General features: G+C 58.4%; 1 protein-coding gene across 10 annotated transcripts in view; it reads right to left on the minus strand.

Annotated features, from left to right (window-relative positions):
* The window catches only part of LRRC43 (leucine rich repeat containing 43), a 14375-nt gene extending 1970 nt beyond the window's left edge, over positions 1-12405 (minus strand). For 2 of the 10 annotated variants that reach the window (XM_025045482.1, XM_015587934.2), the window contains exons 1-12: positions 12288-12383; positions 11445-11705; positions 10421-10531; positions 9113-9252; positions 6965-7203; positions 6135-6331; positions 5091-5335; positions 1884-2025; positions 1561-1710; positions 980-1159; positions 525-552; positions 351-395 (exon numbers count right to left, since the gene is read on the minus strand). In XM_025045482.1, coding sequence (XP_024901250.1) covers positions 351-395; positions 525-552; positions 980-1159; positions 1561-1710; positions 1884-2025; positions 5091-5335; positions 6135-6331; positions 6965-7203; positions 9113-9252; positions 10421-10531; positions 11445-11705; positions 12288-12374 — 1825 coding nt within the window. In that variant the 5' untranslated portion in view covers positions 12375-12383. The other 8 variants (XR_003045790.1, XM_025045485.1, XM_015587936.2 and 5 more) reach the window with 8 other exon arrangements.
* Positions 12406-12451: the final 46 nt, after the last annotated feature.

Raw genomic sequence — 12451 nt, forward strand, 5'->3', positions numbered from 1 at the left:
GCCCAGGGCAGGCCACACAGCAGGCTGCTTGCCTCAGGGCTGCAGCAAAGACTCCAGCTTGGCCCTCAGGATGGGCACGGCCTCCCCACTGGCCAAAGATACACTTCCCCGCCCTCCTATTCCTTGGGTCCTAAGTCAGGCTGGCCCCTCTGCTGCGGTCTGAATGTTTGCGTCCCCCACAATTCATGTGTGAAACCTTAGCTCCCAAAGGTGATGGCGTGGGTAGGGGGAGCTTTAGGCGTGTGATTAAGTCACGAGGGCGGAGCCATCACGAATGGGATTTGTGCCCTGAGAGAAGCTGCAGAGACCCCTTCCCACCTCCCCCTGTCAGACACAGAGAAGGCCCCTACCTGACAGTGCCGGCATCTTGGTCTTGGACTTCTTCGGCTCCACAGCTGCGAGAAACAAGGGTCTGTTGTTCACGAGCCGCCCAGTCTGTGGCGCTCTGTCCCAGCAGCCCCGGCGGACAAAGACAGGTCCTCGGCACACGCTCCTTGCCCTCGGTCACCATCGCTGCCTCTTACCTTTCTTAGCTTTCTTATTCTTTGAATCCTGAGAGAAAGAACCACAAAATAAGATGCTCGCTGGAGTGGGGGGTGCTGGGAACGGGGTGCAGGCGCAGGGTCCGGTGCAGCCTGTGGGCGCTCCCACGCCTGCCGGGGCCTCTCCTGGTCCCCAAGGCAGGGCAGGGTCTCCTCAGGAGGAGCCCTGCCCGTCCACTTGCCCTCCTCCTCACACCCGGGAAGGCTGCCCGAGGGGCCAGTGACCCACAGAGCTGGGGCCCCCGCAGCTGCCTCGGGAGAGGCCCCGTCCTTCCTGTGCATTCTGGGGCCCTCCAACAATGCTGGAGTTTCTTGAGGGCGTTTGGGGGCTCAGAGCCCCTCCCCCCACTGCCTCCCTTCCTTCCCTCTACCTGGCCCCAGGCCCCTCCTGCCCAGCATCATCTGTGGGGAGGGGCGTGTCCGGGGCCTTACTGTACCCTGAGAAACGTCAGCTTGTCGGATTCCGCGGTGCGGATCACCCCAAAGTTGCAGACAGTGGACACGAGCGGCTCCCCCATCAGCAGGGGCTCCAGGCCCACCATGCCCCTGCCCAGCACCCGCAGGACGGGCGGGTCCTGGCGCAGCTCCTTGGGCAGGTCTTTCTTCTTTTTGGAGCCCTGCAGGGAGCCGGGTCTGAGCCTGACCCGTGGCCAAAGCACTGGCAAAGCCACGCTTGGCCGTGTTATAATCTGCCAAGGGCAGAGGAAGCAGGACGGTGAACACACAGCTGCTTGTGGTTGAGCACAGATAACCGGGCACAGACAGGCCCTGGGAAATTACTGTCGCCAGCAAGTCCTGAGAGGCGGGCTCCCACCCCGGCCCTGACCTTCGAGCGTAGATGATAAACGCCCGAGCTTCCCTCGGGGCCACTGTAACTCCATGAGCGCAGTGTCACTGTCTCTGTGTCTTTCTCAGTCCCCCGTTGTCCCCCCACCAGGCTGACTGTCTAGCCGTGCAGGTCGCGACAGACCCGTCTATCCCTGGAGGGCGAGGCCAGGGGGCGCCGGGCCGGCCAGACCTTGGGTGCCTCCGTCTCGCCTTTCGCTGCCTTGTCTTTCGCGTCCTTCCCCGTCCTGCTCTTCTCCTCCTTCTTGTCCTTTTCCCCTTTCCCTTTCTTGGCAGGCAGGGGGACGTCGACGGGAGGGGCCACCAGAGGCCAGGACAGGATCTAGGGGACAACAAGACGGCTTCGCGTGAACTCGGGCTAAGCTGGGGCTGGCTGGGATCTTTCTGGAAAGGTGCACAGGCCATGCTGACAAGGGAGCAGGGCTACGGACACCCCGATGGACAGCTGGAAAGGGGGGCTTCGGGGGGCAACGTGTCGACCACGGAGAACGCCACCTTCTCCTCCACGATGGTCACGGTGGTCCCCGCCAGCAGGAAGGCCTTGAGAGGCACCAGGTCCCTGAGCGTGTGCTGCATCTCGTAGTTGCAGGGGATGACGTTGGCCCAGGGCTTGCGGACGGTGCTGAAGAGGACCGTCCTGGGAGGGGAGATGAAAACGGGGTGTCATCGTCCAGGACCAGGGACGAGGCCGTGGGGCGCTGTGAGGAGACGGGCACAGAGCGAGACCAGGGAGGGGCCCAGGAGGCCGGGCGGGGACACGGGCGGAGGAGAAAGCGCATCCGTGAAGGCCACGTGGAGACTTCCTTCGCGCGTGACGGCGAGCTGAGCGGTAGACGGGAACCAACTAGAAATGAATCGGGAGATTTTAAAAACATCGGCAAAGGAATAAAACAGACTATTCGGAATTTCCCGAATCGTTACAAAGTGGTTCTCCAGGGCCCGGAAACACCTCTCTCTGGCAGTCACCGGGCTTGACAAACTGGGTGCAGATGCACCCGGGGGGGAGGCGGGGATTCCGGAGCAGCGCACCCAGGACGGCGGAGGCTCGAACGATGCCTGCACCCCAGGGCCCACAGCAGCACTCTGCACAGTGACCCACGCGTGGACGTGCGCTCTGCTCACGCGATGGAACGGGGGAAGGGAACGGTGACAACGACGGAACAACGTGGACGAACCCTGAGGCCCCGATGCCACGCAAAACGCGCCAGACACAGAACAGCAAGCGTCGTTACGACGCCACTTACCGGGAACGGCCACGCTCGTAGAGGAAGAAAACAGGAAAGAGGTTCCCACGGGCTGGGCCGCAGACACAGAACAGCAAGCGTCGTTACGACACCACTTACACGGGAACGGCCACGTAGAGGAGGAAAACAGGAAAGAGGTTCCCACGGGCTGGGGCTGGGACGTGGGCGGGGGGCGGGGCGGTCAGTGTTTAATGGGCCTAGAGTTACAGTTTGGGAAAAGAAAGTTCCAGAGGTGGACGGTGGAGACAGCTGCACGATGCCGTGAATGTACTTAATGCCACAGAACTGCGTGGGGACTTTTACGTATATTTTATCACAATAAGAAAAGATCATGACCTTGTAAACGGTGACCCCCAGGAATGCGACGTGTCACTGTTCATGTGCACACACCTCGTGCCCGGTCTAATCCCTGGCACGCCAAAACAGGTGTTTTATGAATGAACAGGTGCATTAATAAATAAATAAACAAATGCTAATTTACGCCACCAGATTTTTAAAGCATATTGGAAAGTAAAAACTCTCAAAATACTAAGATACTGGGTCGAAAGCAGAAACAACGACCCCCAGACCAGAATTCAGGATCCATAATTAGAGATATGTTTATGAGGACACACTACGTGGCCGTGATTGGGAAATAGTGGTACATACATTGTTTCAACAACTGGACTCCAGCGTGAAGGAGACTAACAGACTACGACCAAGTTAAAGTGTGTCTGAGTTCAACGTTAAGAAAAACTAGAACAAAACGGAATAAAATACTCATTCCGGCTCTGAGACGGGAGAAAAATGTTCCCTCAAAGGAAAATGGGATCAAAATAAAGTTATGGACTAAAATATAACAGAAGCCCAATAAAAGAATTCAGCCCAGAGCTTGCACACTGTGGGGATCAACTGCACAAAAACAGATGTTAAAAGGGAAACATAAAAATGGAGGAAACAAACGCGACAGTAACCGATTTTAAAAATCAGTGCTGCAGACAGATGGAAGGGATCTGAGACAGAATCAACGACTGTGCCTCCCAGGCGAAAAGACACGTCAGAGGCTCCACCAGTAGGGGCTCCGGGACCCCGATGCCTGCGTCGGTTCCCTGCGAATCTGATTTTGGTACTCCCCTGCTTCAAACTTTCTGATAGTTTCCCCTTAGGACAAAATAGGCTCTCTTCCCATCTGCCTTTCCAGCCTCCTTGCTTTCCGGAGCCCACCTTCCTGCACATTCGGGCGTCTGCTCCTCCGAGCCGTCATCACGGGCCACCCTCTCCTGTACCTCCCCGGGGAAGCAGTTGTTACGTGGAGTGTAGGGTAATCGCTGTTTGTTCATTCCCCTCCCGAGATGGACCAGGGCCCCCTAGAACCTGGCACTGTCCATCTTACTTGCTTGTGGTCCTATGGCCCAGAGTCATGCCTGGGAAGAGCAATTAATTCATTCTATGGGATGAGCTGGATGGAAGGGAGGACATCTTTCTAATCGACGTAATGTTTTAAGTGGTAGAATTATCCGTGGCTCCTTCTGTTTTGTTAATCTTTCCAAAAACTAAAATGACCACAACAGTGGAGGCAGCTGTGACTGCGCCCTGGCCCTGACTGGCTGGTTCCGTCACTGTCCTCCCGCCGGCAGCGGGGACAGCCGTCCCTTTGCTCTGTCACCGGTGGGGACACCAGCACGAGGGGATGAGCGCCTTTGGCTCCCCCACATTCTCAACAAGCCTATAGCATTTACTTTCGGTTGAGGTTTTAAATAATTTTTTAAAAATGAACTCTCATAGCGCATTTTAAGAGAAGCCAGCTTCTCAGATTCCTTGAGGACTTCCGCAGCGAAGTCTGCGTGAGGTAAAAGCCCAGGTAGCTGGAACTCAGTTATGAATTTTGTTTTCTGCATTCTGGTCTTCAGAAGGATCAAGTAGGAAAAGCTGATGGCAGGAATTTTGTAAAAAAAATAATAACCTAAACAAAGTTCAGTGTCTTAAAATCAGTACAAAATTGGTTAATAGAGCTTCAACACTAAGCGAGAACTGACTCTAAGTCCTCGTAAAACACTTCATCATCCAAAAAAGATTCTTTATCAAGACAAGCTACGTGACACATGCGAAGCCCGTGGACTGGACCGGACCGGACTTAAAAAGGCAAGAAAGCTCCTGGCACTCGGTCAGGTTGGGGATGCACAGCACGTGGTAGATGCCAGAGTAAGTTCCAGGCGAGTTAACAGGTAAAACGGAAAAGGTTTTCAACCTCAAGGCTGAAATGAAAAGGGCTGTCCATTTATTCTCTCTCCATTGACTACAGAAACTCAAGCATTCAGAAAAGCCTGGCCACCCAGGGAAAGGAGACTCTCTGCACTTTGAGGGGAAGGTCAGGCCTCGTGAAAGGAGGGGCCCAGCACAAAACCCAAGCCCGCCTTTGCGGCCCACGCCGAGAGGACGCGCCGGTGCCTGGGCCCTGCACTGCCAAGCCCGTCCTTACCCTGGGGATGGGCAGAGCCGGGGGTCGATCCGGGGCCGCAGCTTGGCCAGCTCCTCTGCGGAGTCTGTGGACCTGGGCAGGGCCACCGAGCCGCCCGAGACTACGGACTCCAGCTCGCCCGACTGGGACGCTGTCGTCGGAACAGACTCCGCAACGTCCTCGGCCTCTTCGGGGACGTGCTCGCCAGGGATGTCCTCTGCAGGGACTGCCTCTAGCTGCTCCACGCTGGGAGAGGGCTTGACGATCTGCCAGAGAAGAGATAAGACTCGAGCCGCGAACTTCCAGCCAAGGCAGGGCCTCGGGGTGCTCACCCGAGGCTGCGTGGATGTTAGTACAGGTGTCTGAAGCAGCTGCACACACGTGAACTTGGGAGGCAGGAAGTTAAAAAAAAAAAAAGCCAATCTCAAAATAAATGAACAGGAACAGACTCATAGATACAGAGAACATTTTGGGGGGTGCCCGATGGGAGGGTGGGTGAGAAGGGGAAGGGATTAAGAAGTACGAATTGGCGGTTATAAACATAGTCACGGGGACGCGGAGCGTGGCCTAAGGAACAGGGTCAGCAATAATGTGATAACTGCGTGGCGCCAGGTGGGTGCTCGACCAGGGTGGTCACTTAGTTTTATCAATGTCTAATCGCTATGTCGTACGCCTAAAACGAACACTGTACGTCAGCCGCGATGGAAACGGAATTATTTTTTATAAAAGCGTCTTTTCTTCTGAGAGGCCTAGGCTGAGTGAAAAGGGCATCTGCTCACGATGGGACGCTGCACGTCTGTCCCAGCCCGTGGCCTCGGGGGTCTCCTCTGGGTGGGAAGGGAGGTGGGGGCCGGAGGGCTTCGAGCCTTCGTGGGGTTCCGGGAGGCTCCCTCAGTGGGCCGTGTGCTCGTGGGGACAACAGGCAAGCGCAGCTGGAGAAGTGGACCCCGCTCGGAGTGGGGTCTGGAGCGGGAAGATCCTGTTCCGGGCTCCGCTGGGCCTCGGCGGCCAGCACGGGAGCCCCGCCCGCCCCGCACGCCACGGCCGGCCCGGGGACACACACACCTCAGCCACCTCGGCCAGCACACCGACCAGTTCACTTCCTTCGCCTTCTTCATCCTCCACGAAGTCGTAGGTCACGTAATAGGTGTACGTGATGAAGGGGCCTTGGGGCCCTGGTTCCGGGTCCAGGATGGAGCTGTCCAGAACCCCTCTGACATTGCCGATCGTCACCAGGAGCTGTGCCTCGCGTGGCAGGAAGTCTGCAAGGGGGAGCGGGCGGGAGTGAGGGGCGTCGGGAGGGGGAGCATGTGGGGGGGTAGAGGCCACGAGAGAGGCCACCAGGGCCTGAGTCTCCGCCTCCAGGCGGGGCCCCGGAGTGCTCCTCCCTGGCTGTCAAGTTCAAACAGTGACTTTGGGTGAGTCTCCTTTTGGCGAAACACCCAGTGAAGCCTCGTTTCCCCGATGTGGATAACGGAAGCGAAAGCGGCTGCTTTGCAGGACGGTTACAGATCGAGGCGCGTGTGACCTCAGCAGGCGCCCTGGGCGCAGTAGGGACAGCTGGTGTCATCCATGTTTCACCGCCCCAACCTGGAGAGCGGTCTGGTGTAGCTAGTGGCGCGGGCCACAAGGGGGGGATGTCAAGCCACCACAGAAGCCAGGACAGAATGTCTCCCGTGTCCCTGGTGAGGGAGGGGACCAAGGTGGACCTGGCCTCCTTATCCCTTCTATCCCCAAGTCCCAATCGCGGGGACTAAATAAATCTCTGACCAAGAAGTGAGCTGCACCCAACCAGGGCCCGTGTCCCCCGGGGAGCTGTGGGGACAGTCTGCCCAGCAGGGTGGCGGATGGGCAGCGGCTCGGGAAGGCAGGAGCCCGCGCATCGGCGACCTCACCCCCGCTGTGGCTGATGCCCCGGAACTGATGCTTCTCGCTGGGGGACACGGTGATGTCATCCAGCACGCAGAGCCGGGCCAGGCTGTCGACGGTGAGGCCGCGGTAATACGGCACGAGGGCCAGCGGGTTGCCCTGCAGCACCAGCAGCCTCAGGTGCCTCAGGGAGCTGAGGCTGCCCACCATGCCCTGCAGGTCTGTCAGGTCGTTGAAGCCCAAGTCCAGCGACACGAGGTGGGGCCTGGGGTGAGCAGAGCCATCCAGGCGGCGAGCGGCCCGTGAGCAGGATGTCCAGACTGCCCACCACGGCTCGCAGGCCTCGGGGGGCCCGTGACCCAGGCTGGTCCCCTTCTCCAGGAGGTCCATCGGGAAGGACCGCCTGGCTCTACTGTCCCCTCTGTACTATACTGGCACCCTCACTGTGACACAGGATGGCCCTCGTCACACCCGAGTCCACCTGACTCCTACCAACACACAGACCGCGTCTACTAGGTTAAACGTCTCGGCATCTCCTGTGGAGCCTGATACGGTGCTGTGCATCTAGAAGGTTCTCAACGAAGACGGACAGACTAGCAGGGAGGGCAGAGGGAGGCCCCCCTGGGGAGGAGCGGGGGGTGGGGGAGGAGGGGCAGGGAGCATGAGGACCTGGGTGGGGGTGCGGGGGGCTTGAGGGGTCCGGGAGCTGGAGGACGCTTCCCAAAGCCAGATGGGCGTGTGATCGCGGGGAGCCGTTCGTTTCCCTCTCGGGGCACGTGGGTGGAGGACGCACCCGTGAGGACAGGGGACACACAGGGGGCCAGGCAGGGGGCAGGGCAGTTTCCCTGCCGTGCAGACTGGAAAGCAGACTGATGTCGGCTCTGAGGACGGCGGCAAGACGAACGCCAGGGGACACCTCCTCAGCCGATCTCTCGCCATCGGCCCGACGGCCTCTGGCCTCTGACCGACTGACTCAGGGACGTCCCCTCCCCGCCCGTCCTCCTCTCACAGCCCGTTCGGCCCGTGATGCTGGCCAGCTGGTGGGGACATGAGAGGAACATGTCTTGGGGACCGGCTCAGGGACGTTACCCACCATGAGCCTTCTTCAACAGAACCATCTGCGAAGTCGAGTCACACGACATCCACCCTCCTTTTAATCTCAATAAACAGTGAAAGGTGGAGGTTTTTATGAAACCCGCTCAGTATCCAGCAGGCCACCTAGGTTTACAGTAAGTATTGTTTTCCACGTTGAAAGTTGGGACACTCGGGACTCTCCCCAGGGTCGGGTCTCAAGTCCAAGCGAACGTCTCCTTCCCGCTTACGCTCCCTGACAGCTGTGGCCAGTGCGAGAAAGCAGTCAGAACCACCCGCACGTGGCGGAGAAAGCGTGGCCACGAGGAGCAGGGGGGAGGAGGAGACGATGGTCAGAGCGCGCGACCTTCCAACGGCACACTCCCCAGGTCACGGGAAAGCAAGGAGGCCATGTTGACCTTTGCCCTGTCTCTGCCCCTGTGGGCCTCAGGACCCGGAGGCGCCACCGAGGACGCAGACGCCCCGGCACCTCTTCACTGCCTCCTCTGACAAGCCCTCCCAGCCTCTCCGCCTTTGGTGGCCTCACCGGGGGCCTCTGGTCCCCTCAGGCCCCTCGGATCCAGTGTCTTCCGTTTCCACTGCTCACCCACCAAGGGGTCAAAGTCAAACCAAGCACTGTCTGCGGGGCAGCGGCTCTTAGCTCAGGGTGATTTTGTCCCCAGAGGGCCTGACACTCCCTGGAGACATTTCGGTTGTCACAGCTGGGGCGGGGCGGGTGCGACTGGCATCCAGCAGGTAGAGGCCAGAGATGCTGCTCGACTTCCTGCCAGGCACGGGACAGTCCAAATGTATCGTCCGGCCCAAATGTCGCTGTGCCCATCAGGAGATCCGGCTCTAAACGGTCTGCCGGGCCTCGCCCCCTCTCGGTGTTCTGCCCTGGGCTTCGTGGGACTTTTGGTTTATTGGATCAGGGAAATAAATCTTAGGTCTGGAGTCAGCAGCCGACCATGAGTTATTATAGAAAAGCGCAAAGCGGGGTTCTTCAAGCCACCGAGAGGAACACCCCAATCTAACACTTAATCCCTTACCACCCCCCATCCCTCTCCCCCATCCCCACCTCCCATCCGGGGCCCCCGCGTTACCAGTGTTCCCTGGTGACGTAGTGGCTCTGCAAGGGGCCCAGCAGTTTGTTGTGGCCCAACCCCAAGTGCTGGAGGCCTGGTGGGGGGTGCGCGCACAGGCAGGCCATGCTGGCCACGCTGTTGCCGTACAGCTCCAGCACCTGTGAGACCGACCGGACAGGACTTCAGGGGTGAGGCTGCTCCTGGACTCCCCGATCCATCGCCGCCCCACCCCACATGCCTAGGCCCTCACCCACGCTCCCTCTCCCCGCCGGTGACTCAGCAGAGGAATGACAAGGACGCTGGCTTGCGCCACGCCTGCCCCGTCCCTCCGGACTCCCTTAGAAAAACCCGGAAAGAAAATATTTCTGCAGCACGTGTTGGCAAGTTTTTCTTTTGTGAAGGAAACTTTAAAATTGGGAGGGGACATCGGAGAGGGTGCGTGACGTCCTGGCCACTTCTCAGGCCCTGGTGATACAAACACGGAATAACCCTAAAGATGACAGCGAGTCTTTGTGTTTCTCCTCCAAGGCCTGGCCGGGGGTCCTCTTGAGCACGGCACTGAGCCACAGCTCTGAGTCCCTTCTGCCACCAGATCTACTGATCCCAGCATTTCCTTTAAGACTGAGGCCATTCTGACATGCTCCACTGAGGACGCATGATCGAGCCCAGGCTGCCGTTTTTTAAAAAATTATTTTTATTGTGGCAAAATTGAACCATTGTGACACTTGAACCATGTTAAGACTCGGTGGCCTTACGTACATTCACACTGCTATACAACCTGCATAACTATCTACTTCCCAAATTTTTCATCACCCCCAACAGAAAGTAAGGACCTATTAAGCCACAGCTCGCCAGTGCCCGCCGCCACCCCGCCCTGCTGCCCCTAGTGACCCCTCATCTCCCCTCTCTCTGGGGATTTGCCTCTTCTAGTTACTCCACGTGGGTGGAATCACCTGATACGTGGCCTTTTGTGTCTGGCCCCTGCCACTCAGCATAATGCTTTCAAGGGCCATCCATGTGTAGCGGTTGTCATTCCTCTTTATGACTGAATAACATTCCATTATAGGGAGAGACCACATTGTCACCCATTCTGCTGCCGACAGACCCTGGGGCTCTCTGCACCGTCTGGCTACGGTGACCCATGCTGGGGTGAACGCTGGCGGACAAGAGTCTGCGTCCCTCCCTGCCTTCGGTTCTTTGGGGCTGTCCCTAGGGAGGGAATTGCTGGGTCCCACGGAAAGAGCACGTTTGGAGGAACGTGGCCCACCTCTGCCGAGCCCGGGGCTGGGCCGCGCTGGCTCAGAGACCCGACCTGGGCTCCTTTACCTTGAGAGTCGGGGGCAGATTGACGGCGTCAACCTTCTGGATCTGATTGGCGCTCAGTACCAACTCCTCGAGGTTCCGGAATTTCAGGAGGTCCTTATCCACCAGTCTCACCTGGAGGAGGAGGAGAGGAAGCTACGAGCCGCGGTGGGCGAGGCAGCGCTGGAGCGGACACCGCGTCCACAGGAGGCGGCAACGGCCTCGCCACCGGCAGACTGACCGGCCCGTCCCCCGAGCCCTTTCCACTCTTCTGAGTTTCTGCCTCATTCTGCCAGGATCCAAGGGTCTCAGTCACCGTAGTGACTTCTCACCTCCTCATCCCTCGCCCCTGCTCAAACCGTAGGCGCTGTGCAGTTCCCAGCTTAGTGTCCCTTGTTGGGCTGTGACTCCCGAGGGCGGGAAGCCCATGTCCTTTGCTATCTTCCTCAAAATCATTAGGGGCCTTTCCTGGCCGGGCCTCTCTCCTCTAGGGTGACCGACTGTGCCAGCTTGCCCAGGATCGAGGGGCTCCAGGGACATGGGCGGGTGCCAGGCAAACAGGTATGAGTTGCTCCCCTCCTCCCTCATCCCCCAAGTACTGCGTGACTCAGTTCCTCTGAGAAAAGAGAAGCAAACTCGGGAAGGCCAAGGCCACATTTCCATGCAATTTCGGGGCTCTGTTATTGAGATGAGCAAAGAAGGCTTTTTAGGAACAGAAATTACTTAATTTAAACTGGCACCCACAGTTTCAATTAAGTAAAACCAGTACGAACACTTGGAAAGGTGGCTGATGGCAGGGTGCTCCAGAAATCAGCTCTAGAAGATGCACAGTGGACTCCCTCTCGGGGCAAAGGAGGAAGACACAACAAAGAATAAATAAGTGAGCAGCTGCCTCTGCTTGGTGGATCTGCCCCGTAGGATTAATCACAAAGAGGGCAGAGCTACCGCCAGCCCCCTCCCACCTAACGCCTAGGTCTCCCCACTAAGCGCGTGAGGGGACAGCCTCCTAACATCACCTCTGTATGCTGGTGCCCACTCCCCTGCTCACCTCCTTGTCCACCACATGCAGGGACCTGAAATAGGAATAGAAGAAGGTGTCTTTGAGCATCAGGGGATTCTGGATGGCCAGTTGTCTCAGAAAACGATCCTCTGCACTGGAACCCTCCAGCAGAGCCCAGGGCGAGTGGGGGCTGCAGACCAGGCCCAGCAGGTCCTCCACCGTCTCCTCCCCGGGGCTCCCCACGTCCTCCTCTCTGGGGATCAGCTCCCTCCATGTTCGCCAAGTTCGAGGAAGAAAGCGCGACTTATTCTGCAGCAGTGGAGGCGGAGAATTTGTTTATGACTCAGCCCTCTCAAGGATTTAGACAGTGAGTAAGCCATACTTTTGACCAATTATTAATCATGGAGATAATTAAAGACGAGAGAAAACAGAATAATAAAAAGGCCCATTCCTGCCTTTAGGAGTCGCTAGGAACCTTGAAGATGCAAGTAAAGGTGATTAAATATTTAAGGAACGATTTATGTCCTAGAAGCCGGGAGGCACCAAAGGCGATCTGTGGGATGCCCAGCGACCGGAAATCAAGGAAAGGTTTTTGAAGGTGAATTCAGTGCCTTTAGAGGCCATCAGTGGGAGATGAACACATTTGTCCCAGAGTTTACTTTCTCCCACCCCCTTCCTCAGAGGCCCTTAGACGACACCTGTGAGGCCCTAGAGCTCAGCACGGGGTCCGGCACGCAGTAGGCGCTCAGCCCGTTTGCAGAGGAAACACCGAGGCCCCCTAGCGGAAGCTGGGCCCAGCTTCCCGCCCAGCCCCCCGGAACCGTCCCAGACCCTGGACGCTCCCGCGCGCCGAGCAGCCGCGGCCTCGACGTCACGCTCCCCGCCCCGCACCACGGCGCCTAGCTGGTGGCCAGCTGATGCCGGGGACGCTCCGGCCGCCGGGCCGCCGCGGGTCCTGACCGCAGACATCGCTCTCATGACGAGCTTTTCACCTCGAAGGGGCCTGGTGTCTCCGGGAGAGCGCGGCCGTGCCCGCGGGCCCGGGTGGGGGGCCC

Source organism: Pteropus alecto, unplaced genomic scaffold (genome assembly GCF_000325575.1).
Source record: "Pteropus alecto unplaced genomic scaffold, ASM32557v1 scaffold213, whole genome shotgun sequence".
NCBI lineage: Eukaryota > Metazoa > Chordata > Mammalia > Chiroptera > Pteropodidae > Pteropus > Pteropus alecto.